The sequence below is a fragment of the Callorhinus ursinus genome, unplaced genomic scaffold (genome assembly GCF_003265705.2).
Source record: "Callorhinus ursinus isolate GAN/ISIS: 27379988/994484 unplaced genomic scaffold, GSC_fseal_2.0 scaffold25, whole genome shotgun sequence".
NCBI classification, from domain to species: Eukaryota; Metazoa; Chordata; class Mammalia; order Carnivora; family Otariidae; genus Callorhinus; species Callorhinus ursinus.
The window spans coordinates 36264804-36290491 of NW_027397087.1; the positions used below are offsets into that span (position 1 = coordinate 36264804).

At 34.1% G+C, this 25688-nt stretch overlaps 1 protein-coding gene across 12 annotated transcripts in view; it reads right to left on the reverse strand.

The window, feature by feature from the left end:
* Positions 1-25688, reverse strand: part of MYO9A (myosin IXA) — a 346819-nt gene that overhangs the window by 200645 nt on the left and 120486 nt on the right. For all 12 annotated transcript variants that reach the window (XM_073877314.1, XM_025883650.2, XM_025883655.2 and 9 more), the window contains 5 exons: positions 18334-18433; positions 16814-16870; positions 13304-13401; positions 9060-9186; positions 1613-1702 (listed from right to left, as the gene is read on the reverse strand). In XM_073877314.1, coding sequence (XP_073733415.1) covers positions 1613-1702; positions 9060-9186; positions 13304-13401; positions 16814-16870; positions 18334-18433 — 472 coding nt within the window. The remainder of the gene's footprint in view (positions 1-1612; positions 1703-9059; positions 9187-13303; positions 13402-16813; positions 16871-18333; positions 18434-25688) is intronic.

Genomic DNA, 25688 nt, shown 5'->3' on the forward strand with positions numbered 1-25688 from the left:
TGTGAAAGTGATCCTTCAAAAAAAAAAATCTAAGACACTTTTTTTGCTTAAAACATTTTAAGGCTCTTCCATTGCTCATCAGATAAAATATTAAAATCCCTAAGGGCTGCTCCTTATTTTACCCCAATGCCTAGTACATTTCTGGACACAAAACAGATTTTTCAAATATTTACTACATAAATAAATAAATACACCAAACAGATATAAACAAAAATAAATCAGGATCTACAAAAATCATCTCAGAAAGTTGAATTTAAAGTTAAAAATATAAATAGGGCGCCTGGGTGGCTCAGTTGGTTAAGCGACTGCCTTCGGTTCAGGTCATGATTCCAGAGTCCTGGGATCGAGTCCCACATCGGGCTTCCTGCTCAGCAGGGAGTCTGCTCCTCCCTCTGACCCTACCCCGTCTTGTGCTCTCTCTCTCTCTCTCAAATAAATAAAAAAATAAAATAAAATAAAAAAATATAAATAAACATAAGGAAATTCTTTTTAAGAGAGAGTGGGAGAGGAGAGGGGCAAAGGGAGCGAATCTCAAGCAGGCTGCACGCTGCCCAGCACAGAGCCTCACAAGGGCTTGATCTCACAACTCTGAGATCATGACCTGAGCCGAAACCAAAGAGTCGGACACTTAACCAACTAAGCCATCCAGGTGCCCCGGGAAATATTTTATATTGAAAAAAGTTGTAAAAGAAAATATAAAAGTTCTGAAACTTTATGTATAAGGGCGGCAAAACTTTTAAAAAGGTTTGGCTTTTTCTGTTGTTTAGAAAGGAGTTCTTAAATTTGGAGATTATGACATAAGACACATGACATAATGAAGAAATGCAGACTTGATGGCAGTTAGGAAGAACCCCAAAAATAGGAAAAATGGATCAATGTCAGCCTAAAAAGCATTCTCTACAGTTCTATCACTATTTCCCCACCTCTGTCTTCTAATCTCACATTCCTGTCCTATTTTTATAGTAACTGTCATAGTTTGATTTATCATCACTGTCATTACACTACAGAACAGTAGGCTTTTCAATAATTTTCCCATTCATATACACTTGAGTGGCATATTCTAATAATAATAATTGCAATGCTGCAATAAAAATCTCATCTGGAAGCCTCAGTATACAGATCATACTTAAAGCAATGGGACTATGTGAGATAATCTAGATAAGGAATATAGAGAAGAAAAGACAAAGACTATGTCAGGTGAAAAAGAAAGAGCGAACAAAAAGAATTACAAATGAGTGGCCAACAATGAGAAAGTGAACCAGAAGAGTATGACATTCTGGAAGATAAGAAACTACCGAAGAAGAAATTATCAACTGGATCAAACACTGCTCATTTGTAAATCCATCTACTAGCTGTTCACCCCATATTAATAATATAAAACTTAAGAATGGTGAACAGATTAAGATCTCAGAAGAAAAATGTATGCCTATTGCTTAAAATCACATTTGATTTTCAAGTTGATGGAAAGTTCACAGCTGAATTTCAAGGGTCCAGAAAATATTTCAATCAACACTCTTTTTGATGTTATTTTCATTCTGTTAAAAGAAAGAACAGAAATTCAAACTTCTAAAACTGTTCAGAGTACTTTGATCTCAAGAAAATCTATTCATACCTCTGCCAGCTTGTATGGCAAAATAAGCTTTTCTCCCACTGTCACAGTCTTCCTTGTAACTAACGCTTCAAATAGCATTTCTTCTTTAACCTATACAACAGAAAAGTAAATTCAGTGTATAAGATTTATGACAACGAGCTGAATGATTTATTGAAAATCCAAATAAAGAAAAAAATGTTTAATGAGATTAGCAAATATATAATAGAAAAAAACAAAGACAGTACACTTAGCCATTTAAATATTGGCCAAGGTGAAAGTTAAATGTTCCACTCACCCTACTTCCCACCCCGCCCCCAAAATGAGAGGATAAGTAAGACAGATGGGTCTTTCTAGTTAAAAGTTTTCTTTCTGATCATAATGGAGAAATGTGTTTCTTTGTGCAAAATATGGAAAATATAGAATAGTGCAAAAAACAAAAAAGAAGATCAACCATAATCCCACAACTAGCAGACAAGGACTAAAAAGTGACAATACTTCTTGAATTCCAGGAACATTACAATAAGTACTAATTTTTGTTTCAGATAGTTTATATTTATTTGCATATGTTAATTTTAAAATAAAGTTGATGCTGCCTTTGTTCTCATTCTCTCTAGAGGTAAATACTATCATGAATTTGACATCTTATCTCAGTTTGGGTTTTTCTACATATATAATATATATATCAGATATATTTGTAAACACTACATTATACTGCCAAGTGTATTTAACTCTTATCTGTATGGAATCATATTGCCCATATGTTTTTACTACATTGATCATCAAGCTTATTCATTTTAACTACTATATAGCTTCCCAGTATATAAATTACTGCAGTGTGTAATCCTATGTGTAGGCATTTACACTATTAGGAAGTAAACTGAATATTCTTACATATGAGTTCAAGAATTTCTCTCAAGTACAAATCTAAAAGTGGAATTACTAGGTTATAGCATACACATTTTCATCTTTAAAGGATATTGCCAAACTACTGTACATAGTTCTCACCAATTTGCTCTCTCATCAGCCCTGAGCATTCCTATTTCTTCAAACCTTGACTATACTTGGTATTATCAGACTACTGACTTTTGCCACGCTGAGGGGCATGAAATGGTAAAACAAGGGCATTTTATAAAAGCATCCATACAAATAAAGACATAACACTCATAAAATTTTAAGTAGATAATATATGAAGTATATCAAGCAAAAAAGATTCAATTATAAGGAGAAATTGAGTTACGAAACAACAGAGTGAAGCATTACCTTGCCACCAGCAATTCATGACAGATCAATCATTTTTTAAAATATGATACCATAAAGGAAATATACCTTCTTCTGGAGCATTCACTGCTCAATCTTCAAATTCAAAACAAATTGGAAAAAATTTCAACTTCAGTAAAACTAAAAATAAATAGCCAAAGTTTAAATATAAGACCTCAAGCTTTCACATATATTTAAAATATTTTGAAAAACAAAAATGCCAGATTACACAAATATGACAAAACTAATAAAACTAATAAAAAACTTAAGTGATAAAAACCACTGTTATATTGTGAGATTAAGCAATTATTATTAAAAGTGAATATTTAAAAATAAATGATCTGGGGTGCCTGGGTGGCTCAGTTGGTTAAGCAACTGCCTTCGGCTTGGGTCATGATCCCAGGGTCCTAGGATCGGAGCCCTGCATCGGGCTCCTTGCTCAGTGGGGAGCCTGCTTCTCCCTCTTCCGTTCCCCCTGCTTGTGTGCTCCCTCTCTCCCTCTCTCTCTCTCCCCCCTCTCTCCGTCAAATAAATGAAATCTTTAAAAAATAAAATATCTATGCAGTAGACTCAAGAAATTTTTTTAAAGGAACAAACAAATATAAGCTGGCAACAATGTGGAGAAAAAATCACTTCCATACACTTGTATAAACTGGTACAACCACTATACACAGTAATCTGTCAATATCAGTAAACTATTTATACTCTAGAATAATTCTCACACATGTCAGCAAAGAGACATGTACAAAAAATGTCTATCATAGTACTACCAATAAATGAGAAATTACAAATGACCGCAAATCCCCACTAAAAGAAAATGTTTTATTCATATAATGAAATTTTATAAAGCAACTAAGAAGAATCATGTAGAATGTTTAAATCAGTATTGAAAAATCTCAAAAACATAGTATGGAATGAAAAATTCAAGTTTTAGAATGATACAGTAAAACATTTATATAAAATATGAAATTATATAGAAACCTATATATTCTTATGTAAACATCTACCTATTCTGAAAATAGAAAAACAAGAATGAGAACGATAAACACCAAACTCATAATAGTGTTTACTTCTGGTGTAGCAGAGTAAAAAGTGGGCTATAATTATATGCAATATTTTATTACATGAGTGTGGTTGTGAGTACACAGGTGTTTATTATATTGTTTTCTATATATATTGTGCCCTGAGAACAATTCATAATTTAACAAAGAGAAAAATGAAGAAAATATGTTAAAACAAATTAAAACATATTAAGTAAATTGGTAGAAATGATAAATCTAAAGGCCACTTACTTGAAAATAAGAAATGAAAAACGACTCTCACCAAATGAAAAAAATTAAATACAAACAGAAAGCTAACACCATAAGAAAAAGGTTTTAAACATTAACAGAATATTTACAAAGAATGCCAAATAATAAATTTTGAACATTTAATCAACACATGATTTCCTGGATAAAGAAAAATCATCAAAATGAACTCAAGGGGCGCCTAGGTGGCTCAGTCCTTAAGCGTCTGCCTTCGGCTCAGGTCATGATCCCAGAGTCCTGGGAACGAGCCCTGCCATCAGGCTCCCTGCTCAGCGGGAAGCCTGCTTCTCCCTCTCTCACTCCCCCTGTTTGCGTTCCCTCTCTTGCTGTCATTCTCTCTGTGTTAAATAAATTAATGAAATCTTTAAAAAAAAATGAACTCAAGCCAGACTTGAAAATCCTAAAAAACTAGTTAATACAAAACAAACTGGAAGGACATCAAATACAGTTGAACATAGGGTTGATATCTCTCCAAATCTTTAAGGAACATATTTTTCTTTGCTAATGATTCTTCTCTTAAACGCAGAAAAAGTTTTGAAAAGATAAAAAACTACCCAACTCATTTTGAGTTGGCTTAATGCTGGCACTAAAACCTAATGATGATCATACAAAGCTCTACATACAAAACACACTAATCTTGCTTATCTTTGATAAACATCCTGAAGAAAATATTAGTGAATTCATATTTTAATCAACTACCTCTATAATTTCCCAAATGTCCTTAGTTGTACATGTGACTTTTAAAATTAAAAAAATAAATTTTATTAACACAAAATAACTTAGAATGATTCAACATCCAAGTCTACAATGTTTCTCATATTCACCTAATTGAGAAACTGATATGTGTGTTAAAAACCCATTCTTTATATTGTTTCAACAGATGTTAAAATATATTCAAAATACACAAATCTGCTAAAAACTGAACAGTTTTTGATAATGATGATGGTTCTAATATGCTCCAAAACATGCAACAAAAATATGTTCCACAATTACCCACAATTAGTCTACTGGAGCTTGTTCATCTTTCAATAATTTCACAAGTATATATCTCAAATAGAATTCAATGAACAGAATACTCAAAATATTCACTAATGCCTGAGGTAACTACAAAATTATAAAAACAATTAAAAAAATAAAATAAAATTATTTCAGAAACATTTGTTCTTAAAAACTAAATCTATATTTATCATTGAACTGAATCACTTTAAGAAGGAGAGGAATTAAATTAAATCTTAACTAAAGACTTTACATTTTGGGGCGCCAGGGTGGCTCAGTCATTAAGCGTCTGCCTTCGGCTCAGGTCATGATCCCAGAGTCCTGGGATAGAGCCCCACATTGGGCTCCCTGCTCTGCGGGAAGCCTGCTTCTCCCTCTCCCACTCCCCCTGCTTGTGTTCCTGCTGTCACTATCTCTCTCTCTGTCAAATAAATAAAATCTTAAAAAAATAATAAAGACTTTACATTTTAATTAAACCAGTTATTGCTCCTATCTTTGAATTCTACCTCAACAAAAGCCTTAAGGTTGCAATTATTATTATCAATTTTAACCAATTACAGGAAACCATTTTATTTTTTTAATTTTTTTATTTAAAATCAATTAATTAATATAAAAATGTATTATTAGTTTCAGAGGTAGAGGTCAGTGATTCATCAATCTTATATAACACCCAGTGCTCATTACATCACATGCCCTCCTTAATGTCCTTCACCCAGTTACCCCATCCCCCCCCAAAACCCTGTTTGTTTAGGAATCATTTTAAAAAATAATTTCTAAGAACTAAATACAAGCAGGATACTATTCGATAGGTCCTGTCAGTACTTGTCTAGCTCCTCAACTTTGAAGATAACTTCTTCATATTTATTACCAAACCTCCATTCCTAGAACCAGTCCAGACTAAACAAACAAGAAGGAAGTTAAGGGTCCCTGGCTGGCTCAGTCAGTTAAGCATCCGACTCTTGATTTCAGCTCAGGTCATGATCTCAGGGTTAGTGGGATCGAGCCCTACAACGGGCTCCTTGCTCAGCAGGGAGTCTGCTTGGGATTCTCTCTCTCCCTTTGCCCACCCCCCACTCACATGTTCTGTCTCTGTCTCTCTCTCTCAAATAAATAAAATGTTCAAAATAAAAAAAAAAAGGAAGTTAAGAAGCTTGGGTTCAAAAGTGAGATTTGGTAACCAATCACATTTGCAGTTGGTCTAACTTTGACACTGGTAAGCCCAATTCTCAGAACAAGATTTCTCCTTTTTCACCAATACTTGGTTCCTTTTAGAATTACCTGAATTGCTCTTACCAGTCTCTAACCAAAGAAACAATACTGTACTAGGACCAGAATCCTTGGAATTTGCTGAATGCCTCAACTTATAAATAAAACCACTAGCTACAATGCACTATTATTACCACAATACCAAGTGTTTCTGTTGACTAAAATATCACCTAAAATGCCTGACTGAAATACCATCTGTTCCCTGATCCTCATGACCTTGAAAATTACCACCTTCAGATACTACATTCCATCCACCTCCTGGTAGAACTTTTTTCCAATGAGTGAGTCTAGTTTCAATTTAATGTATCCCCTTCTCCTGCCCCGTCTGCCAGACTAACTCATTTCATTAAAGTTAATAAACAACACCCAGGCATGTGCAAAATAATAAGCACTGTAAGGTTAGATAAATAAGAAAGAGGCATCTATTGCTCTCAAAGAGCATTGCTGCCTTATAATGGACACAAACTAGTAAACAATTAAATTTCTGCTACAAAATCAAAATTAAATTACACTAAGCAGATGCAAATGTTCTACCTAATGGGAGTCAGTTTAGATCATTTAATAAGGTTAAACCCTACTGAAGTGGCAAATGAACCAAGATTTGAAAGATGAATAATATTTTAACAGAAAAAAGGTAAGCTACTCATAACTGCAAAAAAAATGGAAGCAACCAAGATGTCTGTCAATAGGTGAATGAATAAAACTATGGTACATCCATACAATGGCATATTACCCAGCAATAAAGAGAAATGAGCTATCAAGCCACAAAAAGACATGAATGAATCTCAAATGCATGTCGCTAAATGAAACAAGTCAGTCTGAAAAAAGGTTGTATACTATATAATTTCAATTACGCTACATTCTGAAAAAGGCAAATCTACAGAGGTAGTAAAAGATCAGTGGTTGCCAAGGGTATGAGGACAGGGATTGAATAGGTGAAGCACGGGGGATTTTTAGGACTGAAACTATTCTATATGATACTGTAATGGAGGAACATGACATTATTCACTTGTCATAAACCATACAGCACAAAGAACGAATCTTTTAGAAAATTATTTCAGACATTGGGGGATTCTAGGAAAGACTGCAGACCATGACAAGAGAATCTAACTGTACGACAAATATATGAAACCACCTCAGTGAAGGGAGTGGGAGGAAAAGGTGCTAACCTAAGTAATTTTGGAAATTAATGGAGTCTGAAAAACTAAAGGCAAAAGGAACATTATACTCTAGTTGATAAAGTCATTTCCGATAGCAGTGCACACATACATAAATACATGTACATTCCCATACATGAACAGTTGATCCTTGAACAACACGGGTTTTAACTACACAGGTCCACTTACCTGTGGGGTTTTTTTAATAAATACAGTTCTGTAGATGTATTTTCTCTTCCTTATGATTTTTTTTTTTTAAGATTTTATTTATTTGACAGAGAGAGACAGCGAGAGAGGGAACACAAGCAGGGGGAGTGGGAGAGGGAAAAGCAGGCTTCCCGCTGAGCAGGGAGCCTGATGCGGGGCTCTATCCCAGGACCCTGGGATCATGACCTGAGCCAAAGGCAGACACTTAACGACTGAGCCACCCAGGCACCCCTCTTCCTTATGATTTTCTTAACATTTTCTTTTCCTAGCTTACTTTATTGTGAGAACACAGTATATAATGCATCTAACATACAAAATACGTTTCAATCAACTGTTTATGTTATCAGTAAGGCTGCTGGTCAACAGTAGGCTATTAAGTTTCAGGGGAGTCAAAAGTTATACACAGATTTTTGACTGCCAGAGGGGTTGGTACCCCTAGCCCCTGCATTGTTCAAGGGTCAACTGAACACTAAAATTGAATAATTAAGTAAATGAACAGCAGAAGGTAGGAGATACTTTCCTCACTGTTAAAATGGGAGTTTATAGATAGGGAGAGAAGGCTAGAATGATACATGAGATAAAGTATTAGTTAAGAACATCAGTAGGACCTCATGTTTATCTTTAAACAGATAAACATGATGGATATACAAAAACATCTATAGTATGTGAATACACACAGGTTAGTAAACACACATATATTTCCTTGCTCTGAGAGAGGAGAAGGCCTATAAGAAATGATGCCCCTTTCGAGATGAATCTAGCAAGATGAGAAGTGAGCTGGGAAAACATGAGAAATCATCACTCCAGGAAGAAAAAATGAGGTGATAAAGACCTTAATAGGAAGAAGCATGGTAGATGAAGACCTCTGGTTCTTATTTAGACATGAAGATAAAAAGTTAGTACCTTTTTCTTTCCACTCATCCAGATAGTCCATCTTCAGATAAATAATCTAACCAAAATCTTAGTAAGAGAAGAAATCTCAAATACAGAAGGAGAAAAACTATTAATGGCTTAGAATATGGTACAGTCTAGAATGAAATACTGCTCCTATACAGCAAATTGAGGGATTATGGATATGCAGGCCAAAGGGAGGCAGGCAAGAAAACCCAAGCCTTCCAAAGATTCTGGCACGATCAACAGCAAAAATTCCATCTTTTGGAGAAATACTATTAATAAAAAGCATTAACCCATTTACACCTAACCAAATAATTACACAAAATTAAAAGTGAGAAGTTACCCAGTATTTGAGAAATGATAACTGAAAATATAATCACTCACTTCTAATAATTCTGAGACAATAGGTAGAACTTCAGGATTACAGATATCTATGGAGTCATCCCGATATGTCTTCTTTTTATAACAGATATTACCCAAATGTAGTATTGCTGAGAGAAGAGAGAAAATCCTGTGAAAATAAAACCATAAATTATAGCTTGCTTATGTGCAGTCTCCAAACTTATTTCACTACAAAATTCTAACCAAGCAAATAAACCAGTACAAATGATGTATTCAGTCTTCATAAGAATAAAAAATATGGGAATAATAACTAAAATTTATGTGTACTATGTCAGACACTATGCAAACTGCTTTACATAACCTTGCTTTCAGTACTGTAACACTGGACATAGTTGTTTGAAGAGGATTTGCTATTGCCTGAATCTGTACAGTGTTTCAAAGTCCATACCTTTCCAAATGCTTTTCATCCTGCCTGGAATGCCCTTTCCCTACATTGTCTATTTCAGATCTACTTAATCAGAATCTTCAAAGGCAAGGCCTTGGAATCTGTATTTTCTTAACCAAATAGCCTAGGTGACTTTTTATGATTAGTTATATTTAAGAAATGGTTTCCTACAAAAGTCCTGATAAATGCTTTTAAATTAAACGGTATGAGGCCACTGGGGTGTATTACCTAATATCAGACCCCAACTATAAAACATCTACAACTGGACCCTCCCTTCCATTCTTCCCTTCTGTCTTAGAGGAAAACATGACCTTCCTCCAGTCAAACTAGACCCCTACTTGTGCTCTTCAACATCTCATGAACTCCAGTTTACTCAGGAACTTTATTATACATATTTCCTATCACTTACCTGAATCTACAAGAACTTTCTATCAAAATAATATTATCTTCACTTTTCTCTTAAACAACCCATCCTAGATCCCACATCTTCTCCTTACCTTCACAAACAAGCTTATTAGACTGTTAATTTATATTCCTTTTCTTCACTTTGTCATTCCTTACTTACTATCATATCCTGACATTTGACCCCATTAAAATATCTCAGAGAAGTTACCAAGGACCACCACATAACTAAGAAAATTATGTTACACCCTAACTTATCTGACTTCTCAAAGGCATTTAACACAGCATCTAAAAGCCCTTCCTGGAAACCTATACACACACACACACACACACACACACACACACACACACACACACACACATCTTTGTGTCTTTCCAATTATTTCCTTATGATAAACCTGTTCTATCTATAAAATTTTAACTATGTGTTTTCTGACAATTAGGAAGTATTCTAAATAAAATAAAGACACTGCTGGGGCGCCTGGGTGGCTCAGCTGTTAAGCATCTGCCTTCGGCTCAGGTCATGATCTCAGAGTCCTGGGATCGAGCCCCGCATGGAGTTCCTGCTCAGCGGGAAGCCTGCTTCCCCCTCTCCCACTCCCCCTGCTTGTGTTCCCTCTCTCTCTGTCAAATAAATAAAATAAAATCTTTAAAAAAAAAAAAAAAGACACTGCTTTAGGAACCAAACAGCCACACTTTCAAAGGTCTTGAATCAACATCTAATTGATAGATCTAACTTTTCAAATAATTTAAAATTGTAAATGTTTGAATCATTAACATGACTCAAACAAAATACAAGTCAATTATAAAGGAATAATTCATAAAAGTACTCTGGGTAAATTAGAGAGGAAACACAGTATCAACTGAATCATTATAAAGACTAATGGAAGCCAAAAGATACAAAAATGCAAATTCAGGGCGCCTGGGTGGCTCAGTTGGTTAAGCGACTGCCTTCGGCTCAGGTCATGATCCTAGAGTCCCAGGATCGAGCCCTGCATCGGGCTCCCTGCTCGGCGGGGAGTCAGCTTCTCCCTCTGACCCTCTTCCCTCTCATGCTCTCTATCTCTCATTCTCTCTCTCTCAAATAAATAAAATCTTTAAAAAAAAATTTTAAAAAATGCAAATTCCTGGGCCACTTATTAAAAACTATTTTTAGTAGTAGTTTATATGGTTGTTAATTATATCATTTCAGAATCTGGGGTTCAACAATCAGAACGTTAATATTTTCTCACACACAAATATATGATACATATTCTCCAACAATAAATGTTATATAAACAATCTAATATACTATAACTCAATATAAAAAAGATTTTTATTTTTATTCATACAAATATGAATAAAAAATCCCTATTTTCAAAAAGCTTAAAATCTTGCATTAGGAGATAAAAAAAAAACTCTATACTATAAGGCAGGGTATCTTAAAATACTAAAGACAGAAACAATGCACAGTTAAGAAAATTTTCATTAAAAAGATAGGACATGGGGCGCATGGCTGGCTCAGTAGGAAGAGTGAAACTCGATTTTGGAGTCATGAGTTCAAGCCCCACATTAGGTGTAGAAATTACTTAAATAAATAAAGAGCTTAAAAAATAAAAAGGGAGGACATGAACAGTACTCTAAAGCAAACATGTCTCCCTTGACATACCAAATTTTGGGATGCCTGCAAGGTTGTGTTAGGAGGAATTCTGGGTTAGATCTGAGTGCAGTTGAAAAGAATGCTGTGATTTATTAGCACAGTCAATCATGGTCAAAGAAAGAGGGGAAGAGCAGTATACATGGTATGTTATAAAAAAAAAACCTGAAAGTATTTCAATGAGTAAAAAAGAGATAAAGATGGGTCCTTCAAGAAATGGGGAAAATACTGGACATTCAGAATACATGTTTTAGAGGATACTATCAGTCTAGTTAAAATGCAAAACTTGTGTTAGGGAATATCTGATGATAATATCTAAAATAGAGAAAGGTCAAATTACAGGCCAGGCTATTAAATATATTACATATATTTTCCAGTGGCTTCCAATATGGGATACAGTGATATCAGAAAGTATGAAAGACACATAACCCATAACCCCTTGGCGTATGAGAAGTACATATTTTATTTCCAACTTATGTTATCTAAAAAAACGAAATTATGTTTCACTATCGTTTAATATATAGATTGACACTTTGATCCATATATGTCAATTAGTCAGGTGTGTCACATGAGGTAAAGGAGGTATGTTGAAGAAAGAATATAAGTAATATAGCATGGAGGAACTATAGGGTTACTCTCATTTACTTAGTAACTTTCAGTGAATTGCAGTTTATGTGACCAATTAAATGGACTTGCATATTTACATTTGGTTTTGTCTTTCTTTTTTTTTAAGATTTTATTTGAGAGAGAGAGAGAGCAAAAGCAGGGGAAGCTGCAGGCAGAGGGAGAAGCAGACTCCCAACTGAGCAAGGAGCCCAATGTGGAACTCAATCCTAGGACCATGGGATCATGACCTGAGTGGAAAGCAGCCCCTTAACCAACTGAACCACCCAGGCATCCCTTAATTTATCTTTCAAAAAAAGAGTTTGGCAAATAATCTGCTAACTCAAGATTCATAGTAATCACAAGCAAACAAGAAAACAGCAGAGTTGTTATTCTTCTACTTTTAGTATGACATTAAAAGTTGACAATATAATCAGATCTGACATAATTCCCTTCCCAAAAAAATAGTTCTGTTACTATTTTTTTCTGGTGAGAGTCAAGGTTATTTGTATTACTATTTTTTTTTATTATGTATGTTAGTCACCACACAGTACTTCATTAGTTTTTGATGTAGTGTTCCATGATTCATTGTTTGCGCATTAACACCCAGTGCTCATTGCAATACCTGCCCTCATTAATACCCATCATCGGGCTTTAATTTTAAATAGTTTGTTTTATTTTAAATATAATTTGCTTCATCTTTATCCCTCAACCTTTTTACATTTCTACTTTGTTTATAATAAACAAAATATGTTTAGTACAGTAGTACTAAATACAGAGAAAATTATGTTTTACTGACAGGTATACATGCCTTAATAAGATTAGAGATCAATGATACAGAAAATAAAGCTATAAAAATAGTGTTATAAAGCAAGTTTCTAAGAAAGGTCTATGGACAGGCTTCAGGAGCAAAATGAACTCCTGCAACTATATGCAAATATTAATGCATGCACAGTTTACAGGAAGAAGAGTTCCAACTTTCAAGAGATTCTCAAAGAATTTATAATAAAAAAAGCAATTCAAAGCAAGTCTTCTAGAAAAATAAATTTTCAAAGCAATGCTTAACAAGGAAGGAGGAGGCACTAGATCCGGAATATCTGTTAGCAAATTCTTTCAAAGGACCAAGTAAGAGGAACTTGTGAAACACACATTGTGATTTGTTCTCTACCAAAGGTGTAAGAATACAATAAACAAACTCACTGTCTTCGTGTCTTGGGAAGAAATCCTACCATTTCCATGGCCAGTTGTAAGCGTTCAAAGTCATGCCTCAAATCTTCCCCCTCCACCGAGAAGCAATCCTGCTTATTTAAGAAAAATGGGGAAGAAATCAAGATTATCTATTGAAAATAAGGTAAGCCACTCAGAAATAAGAATAATTCTACGTAAGCATACCTGTGTATAAAAATTAGAGCTGGTGAAATATTTAGAGAATTCTTATTACAGGTATGCATACCAAACACATACCTACCAAAATACCAGTAAGTTACCTTTTTATTCTCCCTTTCACAATCACCAAGGCAAGGATCTCAAAGTAACTTAAGATAAAGAGCTAACAATATTATAAAATGTTCTGATACAAAGTTTGGTTCTGAGTGGTGATGAAGAGTTCTGAAGATCCAAAGCATTAAAGAGAGCTCAATTCCACAAACAAATGTTATTTATTCAACAAATATTTAATAAATGCCTACGCTTATGCAAGGCGCTGAACTAGATGCTGAGACACAAAAATAAATTTTAGAAGAGGCAGTAATTTAGTTGAGAAATGGAGCCTAGACTTATATAATATAAAGATGTTTATGTCAATATTAGATAATATAGTTCCTAATGAAATTATATAAACAACATGATTATCAATCAGCAAAAGAAAGTATACGTGAAAATTAAAAATCTGCAAAATACACACATTAGTTAGTAAAGATAGCTGTGAACTAAATAAATAAATAAAATATTTATTTATTTAAAATAAAAATAAAAAAATATTTTTAGAGTAACCCTTGTATTGAGGCGCCTGGGTGGCTCAGATGGTTAAGCATCCGCCTTTGGCTCAGGTCATGATCCCAGAGTCCTGGGATCGAGTCCCGCATTGGGCTCCCTACTCCTTGGTAGCTTCTCCCTCTGCCCCTCTCTCTCTCTCTCTCTCTCCCATGAATAAATAAATAAAATCTTTAAAAAATAAAAAAATAAAAATAAAAAGTAGAGTAACCCTTGTATTTCAGCTCCCAAAAAAGTCAAACATATATATAATCTTTAAAATAAGTTTTTAAAGCCCTTTACTATTTGTTCTCACAGTCCCTTACACCTACATTTTCAAAAACCTCACAGGTATATACTTTTTTAATGTCTATCTCTTACTGTGGAATGTTGCATCAAGTACTCAATAAATGCCTTAACTGTTATCTATTTTATTCACTGCTGATCTCCAGCATCATATTAGTGCCAAGAGGACAGTAATTACTAAAGTAAATATGTAATAACTGAATTAATGAATAAGTACTGAATTAAATGAAACATTCCTTTTTGAGAAAGTACTCATTTAACTTTTTAAACTACTAATGTAGATATAAAGTTTTTTAAAATTTGATATAAACACAAGGGGATAATTATGTGTACATATATATAATTATATATACATTCAATAGGAAAGAAAACAGGCTCAGAGGTTAAATAATTCACCTAAATGACAGGGGTGGCAAAATTAAAATCTACCCAGTTCTGAATCCTCTGCACTCTCCCAGGCAACACCAGTTGCTTAAGCTTATAGGATAACCCTTAATACAAATTAAATCAACATTCAATGGGCAACAAGAGGTCCCTTGTTAAAAGCAATTTTCTCACCACAGTTCCTCCTGGGATCATCTATACAATTCCATTATATGTGTGATAATATAGGTCAAATTACAAAACAGTACCTAACAATCCTCTCTTCTTATAATGCTAAGTCACATGAGTTCTAAGATGCATGCACACTTTACAGTAAAACTAACTCATAGGGAAACAAAGTTTAGTTTGCCCCCAAATATACTCTGAGGAGCTAAGAGGAAAAAACAAACCAAAAGATCCTCAGATTAACTGCTTGCTTTCATTAATTAACTTGTGAGAAAAAGCAACAAATTATTCAAAAGTTCAAAGAGTAATAGACTGAAAACACAATAAGTGAGAGGCTAGTGATGAAAGACATAAAGGGAGGAGAGGAGTATGGGTACAAAATTCTATAAGGAAAAGATGGATAATGATGATTTTGATGGTGGCAGCAGCTCTGGGAACATGTACTGTATACTTACTAAATATTAAACACTCTGTCGAGCTATTTAGATGCATTGTCTAATTTAATTCTCACAAAAGTTAAAGACCATTTATATCCCATTAAATATAAGATGGTGGAAACAAAAGAATTATGTGACCTGCTCAGGTTCTCAAAAACTAGTTAAGTGGATAAGCCAGTATTCAAGTCAGGTCTGTCTGCTTCAGAGCCCAAATTCTGAAGCATAACTTAGACTGTCTAAATAACAGCAGATCAGTTCATAAAGTCACGATAAGCTCTGTACAGGCAATCAAGTCTTACACTTGCCATTTGAGTTTTACCAGTCTCCTCCCTACTTCCCAATGAGACTCAGTCACTTGATGTTAGTAGGTGAAAGATGGAAGCTTCTCAAGAGTGGCAAAACAGTGTAAATTTTTTCTACTAAAATGTATCAGAATCTATAAACTTAAACGTCTAAAATTTTCTGAAACATTAAATCTAAAACCATAAATTACTTGATGTATTATAAAAAGGTAATGCAATTAAATTTTATATGAAGGAAAAAATTAATGACCATAATTCCTGATCCTTCTCAACTCTGAAACAGTCTAGGTTTGTAATTAGTGGAGTATGTAATCACACACAGTGAAAATTAAAGTCATAGTTATTTAAAACTAGAACTAAGACATGTTATGTTTCCAGAAGAAATAATTAATTAGTTCATTAGTTAATTAATAGACATAGATGAGTGCATGTTTTCAGCCTTTACATATGACCTCACTACAAAGGAAAGGAAAAAGATTTTTTGTGTCCTTTTTTGATCACAAACTTGTCCTTATAAAATATAAAAATAAAGCTAAATTTACCTACTCACTTTATATTACATCATATATGCCCTTAAATCACTCAATTAAAAACAAAATAATCTTATTTATACGAATTTCAATTCTTTTTAAGGAAATTATATAAAGACTACAGCCTCTCTTGCCACTAAAAAACTTTCAAAGAAAAAATGTACATGCATTCATCATGTGAAAAGACTGTTAACTGACACATAAAACAGGAAGGCTATACCTTTTTAAGATAAACATTACATACTACTCATAACATGTGAGTAATGAAACCACTAAAATAATAATTGAAAAAAAAATACACCTCAAGAAAAAAACCTGTAGTTCATAAGAATCCATATCAATGCTGAAGACAGGAATACAATCAATTTATTGTCAAAATAAATATAGACTAAACATGAGCAACAAAAAAATAAATTTTTTAAAAAGTAAATTGGTTTTTGATCCACAGACCATACACACACAAAATCAATTCAAAGAAATTAAACATGAATTTATCTTCTTTCCTAGGTTCTTTGTATTTCAGCTGATTTTCTAAGTAATGAGATGGGTGCAAATGAGCAAGGCAAGTGAGGGTCCTTTAACAGGAACACAGAATATTTAGGTACTTGTACTGACCGGCTCAGAGTCATAGCAATAATCATCCCAGCTCTGTCTGAGGGGTTTCTTTGTTATCTGAAAGTAAGGCAGATTAGTTAGGTAGAAGTAATGGTTATCACTGTTCTCTAATCATCTCTTAGATGTAGTATTCAGTTAGCACTGCTGCTACCCAAAGAAAGTTATTTTGTGTAGCAGCATAAAACAAGAAACAACTAGGTAAACATTCAGATTCTGGGAGATCATATATTATTACAACCAATCCACACTTGCTGTTTTCCAGTGACTCTGAGATTTGTATTAACTGCTCAGTCTCATATTCCATGAATACTGACCACTTTATGACAAGAATATGTATGGTGTGGCCACTGATAACAAAAAAGTATCTGGAAGAAGAGTAAAAAGCTCGGTTCTATCAGCTCATTTATGAGCAATTATTAGTTTTTAAAAAGGATATATTTAATCACCCAAATATTTGCAAAGAGTTTAACAGGGAAAAGAAAAAGCTCAGAAGCTAAATCAATGATTTTTTTTAAATCTACTTAATTTTATACAGTACAAATGCCTAATATTATATCAAGAAGTGATATTTTAAATAATTTTGAAATCAACATATTAATACAAAGTTTTATTAGTTTATATAAATATATAGTTTCAAAATTAAGAAATATCAGTTACATAGCATCCTGTATATCTTGGGAAAAGTCTGATGTTACTTTCATAACCTTAAATACATACTACAACCTTTGAACCATCATTAAAATGTCAATTTCCTTACAAAACCCTCACAAGGATTTTTTAAATTACCATAAAGGCATTTATTTCCATGTATATTACACTTTGCCTCAAACAATCAAAAAAAAACAAGAAAAGACAATCTGTTATTTAAGTGATCTACTGTCATACCAATTCCATTAATATACTGATTCTAGAATTTTTATTAATATGAGAAATAGTAAAATTGGAGAAACCATTGTAATGAAAAACTACTAGAAATTATCCCTTAATTATGGAAATTTAGAAGTGAATTTTTAGTTTCATGGAAAGATACAATGAATTTCATACTGAATAGGATCATCTGCTAAATTATAAAAATAATCAAACTCTTAGTATAATATCATGCAAAGAGATATACATATTAGACTTCAAAACATACAAAAAGGTTTCAAGTAATCCCATGCAAAGGGTAAACATTATTAGTAACACTGAACATGCTCTTGTCTTTAAAAGGTAAATCACTTTGAAAAGACCAACCCATTTTTCTAACATGTAGGTACATATATAAACAGTTTATTGTTCTCTGAAAGAGTTTCACAAAAAGCAAAGGGCACACATATAACTAACCTCTCCCAACTCATATGAGTAATAATAATTTTCAAATTTGAGAAGCACATCACATAAATTTTTAGACTGCATGTATTAAAAGTCTAGTTAATATCCATTACTAGGTTTGGGGCACAAAGTATTAGGAAAAAAATTTTTCTCAAGAAGTAAAATTTAATAATGCCCTACATTTCAAAATACATTTCATGAACTCTCACCTGATTGAGATAATGATACTCTTCTGGTTGTTTAAGATGGAATGCTAATCTTTCTTCTTCACTTGCTCCTGCCAGGAGGTAATAAAATACATGATAGTTCCTGTTGAAAACAAAGAGTGTGGCTTTATAATGAACATGATCTATGGTTATCATTTAACAGAAAAATAAGCAAACATTAATTAGTAAAATGTTTCAACTTTGTTTCATTTTTTAATACAAAAGTGGTAAGTTCAATATTTTAGCTACTATAAAATAAAATGATGTTTTGGATGCTAAATTCAAAAGAGAGGCATGAAGGCAGCTATATGGCAAAGGTTAAGACCTCTGAAAATTCTCTCCTCCATAAAACCAATTAGAAAACCGGCAAATTTGTCAGAATCAAACTTTTCAGAACTCTGAAAATTAAACAAAAGCTTATAGCAATCCAAGGAGTGTTTACATAAGAAAAACAGCTCAATCTCAATAAAAAATGCAACCTTTGTAGCCTTTTAACTTGCCCTATTCCATCTCCTGTTCACCAAATCCAGGGTAGCCGTCAAAACCAATAGGTTACAATCATGATGGACACCAGAAGCCTGGCAGTCATCACAAGAGGGCAGAAGAAGGTTGGAGCTTGTTCAAAACCTCATTCCCTGAGAAATATCATTACTTGAACTATCTGGTGGGTCCCTGGAAGACGCCATGTTCAAAACTGTCTTTACTGACCTGACTCAGAGTTAGCCCAGTGTGAAAACCTTTTCCCCAGGGGCAGGTATGAGAAATTACAGGCAATTTTTTAACATGTCAGCTACGTGAAGCAACGGATAAATGTTAAACAATGGATAAATGATAAATAGACAATAGGCTAACCAAAAAATTTAAAGGGAAATGTGATCACCACACAGGGTTTTAAAAGCTCCAATATATTCCTGGGAATCTAGAAGGCCATGCACATGCATAAGGTTGTGTACGCGCCCAGGGCTTTACGTCTTCTCAGCAGAGACCAGAGAAGGTACTAAACTCTCACCCTTGGCTGACCTTGTAAGGATACACAAGCAGGAAGTTAAGGTAAAGGCAGAATTATAAAATGCCTACCTGAGTGTTAAAGGCATGGCCCAATACACACAGAAAGCCCTGAGGCAAAGACTAGGAGATTTACTATTTCCAAGCATTTAAGTGAATCTCTGTTCAATCATTAGCTGGCAACTAAGCTAACCAAGCAGATACCAGAATGGCCACACTTGAAAGAGAACAGATCTAACAAAATTAGTTCAAAAAAGTCATGATATAACAGAAACAAAAACAACCACAAACCCTGGGAAAGGGAGAATCTCATTTCCAGAGCAGCCACATGATTTTAAAAATGTCCAATTATTATTTAAAATGTCCAATTTTCAACAAAAATTTATAAGGCATTAAAGAAACAAAGTATAGTACATACAAAGAAAAAGGCACAATCAGTAGTGACCATCCTTGAGGAAGCCCAGGCATTGCTTAGTACACAAGATTTTTAAATATGTGCAAAGAACTAAATGAAACCATGTTTAAACAACTAAAGTATGAGAATGATGTCTCATCAAATAGAGACTATCAATAAACATATAGAACTTATTAAAAAATAATCAAAAAGGAATTAGAAAGTTGAAAAATATAATAACTAAAATGAAAAACTATCTAGAGGCACTCAACAACAGATCTGAGTGGGTAGAAGAAGGCATCAGTGAACCTGATGTGAACAGGTCTTGAAACTAGTCTGAAGAGAAAGAAAAATGAATGAAGAAAATTGAACAGATCTCAGATATCTGTGGCACAATAGGAGTCCCAAAAGGAGAGGAAAGGAGCAAAAAGAATATTTGAAAAAAATGACCAAAACCTCCTTAAATTTGATGAAAAAACAATCTGCACATTCAAGAAACTCAACAAACCCTAAGGGAGAAAAACTTAAAGAGATCCACACTTAGATAAATCAAAACTACTGAAAAACAAAGACAAATTTTCAAAGCACCATGAGAAGATATGCCTCATCAAGGATTCCGAATAAAAGACTACCAGCTGACCCTATGACCCAGCAACTGCACTATGCACCCCAATGTTCATAGCAGCAATGTCTGCAATAGCCAAACTGTGGAAAGAGCCGAGATACCCTTCAAGAGATAAATGGATAAAGAAGATGTGGTCCATATATACATCAGAAAGGATGAATACTCAACTTTTACATCAACATGGATGGGACGGTAGGAGATTATGCTAAGTGAAATAAGTCAAGCAGAGAAAGTCAATTATCATATGGTTTCACTTATTTGTGGAACATAGGAATAGCATGGAGGACATTAGGAGAAGGAAGAGAAAAATGAAGGGGGGGAAATCAGAGGGAGAGATGAACCATTAGAGACTATGGACTCTGAGAAACAAACTGAGGGTTTTGGCGGGGGGCGGCGCTTAGCCGGGTGATGGGTATTAAGGAGGGCACATACTGCATGGAGCACTGGGTGTTATACGAAAACAATGAATCATGGATCACTACATCAAAAACTAATGATGTATTTTATGGTGACTAACCTAATACAATGAAATTTAAAAAAAAAAAACTAAAACAAACAAAATAAAAGATTACCAGCTGATTTCTCATTAGGAGCCATGGCAGAAGGATAACATACTCTAAGTACTGAGAGGGAAAAAAAACTATCAATCAAAAATTATACACCCAGAAAAGATACCCTTCAAAAATAAAGGAGAAATTAGGATAGTCCCAGATAAACAAAAATTAAGAGACTTCATAACTAGCAGATGGGCCCTACAAGGAAAGATAAAGGGACTTTTTCTAGCTGAAAAGAAAGGAAACTAGACAAGTTTCAATTAAACATATAATAAACAGCACTAGTAAAGATAACTATGTGGCTATAAAAGATAGTATAAACTCATTTTTTTAAAGATTTTATTTATTTATTTGACAGAGAGAGACAATGAGAGAGGGAACACAAGCAGGAGGATGAGAGAGGGAGAAGCAGGCTTCCTGCCGAGCAGGGAGACCGATGCGGGGCTCGATCCCAGAACCCTGGGATCGTGATGTGAGCCGAAGGCAGCCACTTAACCGACTGAGCCACTCATGTGCCCCTAAACTCACTTTTTTGTCTATAACTTTTTTCCCTCCTATTGTATTTCAAAGATACCAGCAAAAAACAATAATGACTAATCTGTATTGATGGGTCTACTATTATAAAGATGTAATTTATATGATTTTAATAGTACAAAAGAAGGAGAAAGGAACAGAGCTACATAGAAGCAAAGTTATTTGTACATTATCAAAATTAAGCTGTTATTAATCCAAACAAGATTGCTAAAATGTTAACTGTAATTGCCAGGGCAACAATTAGGGAAATAATTCAAGAAATATGTAATAAAAGACTTGCCAATGGTACACCAGAAAACAACTACTTATACAAAATAAGGCAGTAATAGAATAGAGGGACTAAACCATCATAAAAAATACATAAAACAAACAGCAAAATAACATTCATAAATCCTATCTTAGCAATTATATTAAGTATAAATGAGTCCGAAGGTGAGTAACTGGCAGAATGAATTAAAAAAAAAAATCCAACTACATGCTATTTACAATAGACACACTATAGACTCAAAGATACAAATAGGTCAAAAGTAAAAGGAGAAAGCTAAAGTGTCTATACTAACATCAAATAAAATAGACTTTAAGACAAAAATTATTGCTAGATGCAAAGGACATTTTATAATGACAAAAGGGCCAATTCATCAGAAAGATATAACAATTTTAAATGTAAATGCATATAAAAACAGAGTCCCAAAATACATAAACCAAAAACCGAAAGAATTGAAGAAAAAAAACAATTCAACAATAGTACTGAGATATTTCAACACCCTACTTTCAATAATGAACAGAACATGAAAAACGATCAACAAGAAAAAGAGGACTTGAAAACTATTAAAAACCAACTACACCTGGGGTGCCTGGGTGGCTCAGTTGGTTAAGCGACTGCCTTCGGCTCAGGTCATGATCCTGGAGTCCCGGGATTGAGTCCCGCATCGGGCTCCCTGCTCAGCAGGGAGTCTGCTTCTCCCTCTGACCCTCTTCCCTCTCATTCTCTCTATCTCTCATTCTCTCTCTCGCAAATAAATAAAATCTTTATAAAAAAAACCAACTACACCTAAGAGACATCTATAGAATACTCCATCCAACAACAGTAGGATACATATTTTCTTAAATACCCATGGAACATTCTCCAGATTAAAAAATGTTAAACTCTAAGACAAGTCTCAATGTAAGGGGAGTGAAATCATACAAACTATATTCTCTGATGATCTTACAATGAAATCAGAAATCAGTAACAGAATTTTATATATTATAACAATATTTCCAATAACAGAAATTTCCAAAATGCATAAATACATGGAAATTCAAAAACACACTCCTAAATAAAAATGGGTTCTAAGAAGAAATCACATAGGAAACTAGAAAATACACTGAGGTACATAAAAACCAAAACACAACATGCCAAAATATGGGAATCATTGAAACAGTGTTCAACGGGTCTTTATAGCTGTAAACCCATGGTAAAACAGAAGAAAGATCTCAAATCTAACCATTCACCTTAAGAAACTAAAAAAAATTTTTTAATTTAAAAGAAGAGCAAACTAAACCCAAGCATACAGAAGTGATAAGCATAAGAGAAATAAAACAGGAACAGTAAACAAATAGAGAAAAATCAACCAAAACTTGGTCCTTTTAAAAGATCAACAAAATTAACACATTCTTATCTAAACTGACACAAAAGGTGGGTGAGATTGCTATGGTCTGAATGTGTGCCCCTCAAAGTCCTATGTTGAAATCCTAACCCCAAAAGGTAATGGTATTAGGAGGTGGGGCCTTTGGGGTTGATTAGATCATGAGAGTAGAGCCCTCATGAATGGGATTAGTGATCTAATAAAAGAGATTCCACAGAGTTCCCTATCCCATTCCACCATATGAGGACCAAGCAAGAAGGTATGAGTTATAAGCCAGGAAGAGCTCTGAGCAGAGTACAACCATGCTGGCACCTTGATCTTGGACTTCCCAACCTCTAGAACTCAGAAATAAATTTCTGTTGTTTGTAAGTTACCCAGACTGAGGTATTTTGTTATAGCAGCCCAAAGATAGGAGTAGACCTCAAATTCAGGAACAGAAGTAGGAACATTATCAACCTGTCAGAAATAAAAATTGTTATAAGGGAATACTATAAACAATTTTTTTTTGCCAACAAATTAGATGACCTAGATGAAATGGAAAAATTCCTAGAATGATAAAAACAACCAAACCTGGCTAAAGAAGAAACTGAAAATCTACAGAGACTTACAATAACTATAGTGTTTGGATTAGTAATTAAAATTCCCCACAAATAATAACCTAGAACCAGACGGCCTCACTAGTGAATTCTAGCAAACATTTAAAAAAGAATTAACCCAATCCTTCCCAAACTTTTCCAACTCATTCTATGAACCATTATTATCCTAATAGCAAGACTAGACAAAGACATCAGGAGGAAAAAAACAAAACCTTACAGCAATATCCCTTATGAATACAGACACAATAAATCCTCAACAAAATACTAGTAACCCACATTTAGCAACATACCAATAAATATTAAAGATCCATTCACAAACAGAATCCAGCAAGATAATAGAGAATCAGTTTTTAAGTTCCAGATCTTCACCTCCCACTGATTCTTCGAAACCATGCTGTATCCCTACCACTCCATTTAAATGTGTTGGAAAAGTTAATAATAACCTTCTAATAGCAGTATCTGTTAACTCTACAAAACTTTAATGAAGTTATTCTCTTCCTAAAATTCTCTACCTTCATTTCAAGAAAAACCTCTAATTTAGATTTCCTTATCTACTAGCCACAAAAAAAAAAAAAAAGAACAGGAAAGTCTTGAGTTCTAGTCCTAACCTGGCAGGTATTCATTAGATAATGTTAGCTATTAATTACTGAATATAATTATACATAAGGACCACACTAAGCACTTTATAAATGTTACTTCATTTATTCTTCCAAACAACTCTAAGATAGTTATCTATCTATAAAATGGGAATAAATATCAAAGAAGCAGAAAAGTTAAAAGAGATGCCAAAGCCATATTCAATATCTGAATATAGTAGGTCTCTTTAACTTCAAACTCTGGCTCTTTATTTTGTCTCATTGCAGCATGAAGCAAATCATTTACCTCTCTGACATTTGGTTTCTTTTTTTTCCCCCTGACATTTGGTTTCTTCATCTACAGGAAGTCACATAGATAATCTCTGAAGTCCTGTATACCTTATTATAATATAATGAAATTAAGTGCTTTATTAAAAATTTTCTCAAATTAGAAACAGAATACTAAGACACGTAAAGCAGTAAAACACCTGAACTACCACTGTTTTTCTTTTTTTTTTTAAAGATTTTATTTATTTATTTGACAGAGAGAGAGAGATAGCTAGAGCAGGAACACAAGCAGGGGGAGTGGGAGAAGGAGAAGCAGACTTCCTGCTGAGCAGGGAGCCCGATGCAGGGCTCGATCCCAGGACTCTGGGATCATGACCTGAGCCGAAGGCAGACGCTTAACGACTGAGTTACCCAGGCGCCCCTACCACTGTTTTTCTGTTTGGACAGTATGCCTAGAATTTATAAAGAGTAACAGTTCCACATGCAGGCATACCTCAGAGATAGCGTGGGTTCAGTTCCAGACCACTACAATAAAGCAAATCTCAAAATAACATAAGGCAAATAATTTTTTTGGTTTCCCAGTGAAGGTAACAGTTACGTCTACACTACACTGTAGTCTCTTAAGTGTGCAACAGCATTATGTCTAAAATACAATGTACAGGGGCACCTGAGTGGCTGAGTCGTTAAACGTCTGCCTTCGGCTCAGGTCATTCTCCCAGGGACCTGGGATCGAGCCCCGTATCAGGCTCCCTGCTCCGTGGGAAGCCTGCTTCTCCCTCTCCCACTCCCCCTGCTTGTGTTCCCTCTCTCACTGTGTCTGTCTCTGTCAAATAAATAAAATCTTTTTAAAAAAATTTATTAATTAATTAAATACAATGTACATACCTTAATTTAAAAGCACTGTATTGCTAAAAAATGCTAACCATCATCTGAGCTTTCAGCTAGCTGTAATCACAGATCACCGTAACAAATACAATAATAATATAAAAGTTCAAAACATTGCAAGAATTTCCAAAATACGAGATAGAAAGACACAAAGTGATCAAAGGCTGTTGGAAAAATGGTGCCAAAAGACTTACTCAACACAAACCGTGTGTAAAAAAACACAGTATCTGTGCAGTGCAATAAAACAAGGTCTGTTTGTACTTATTAAAAAATC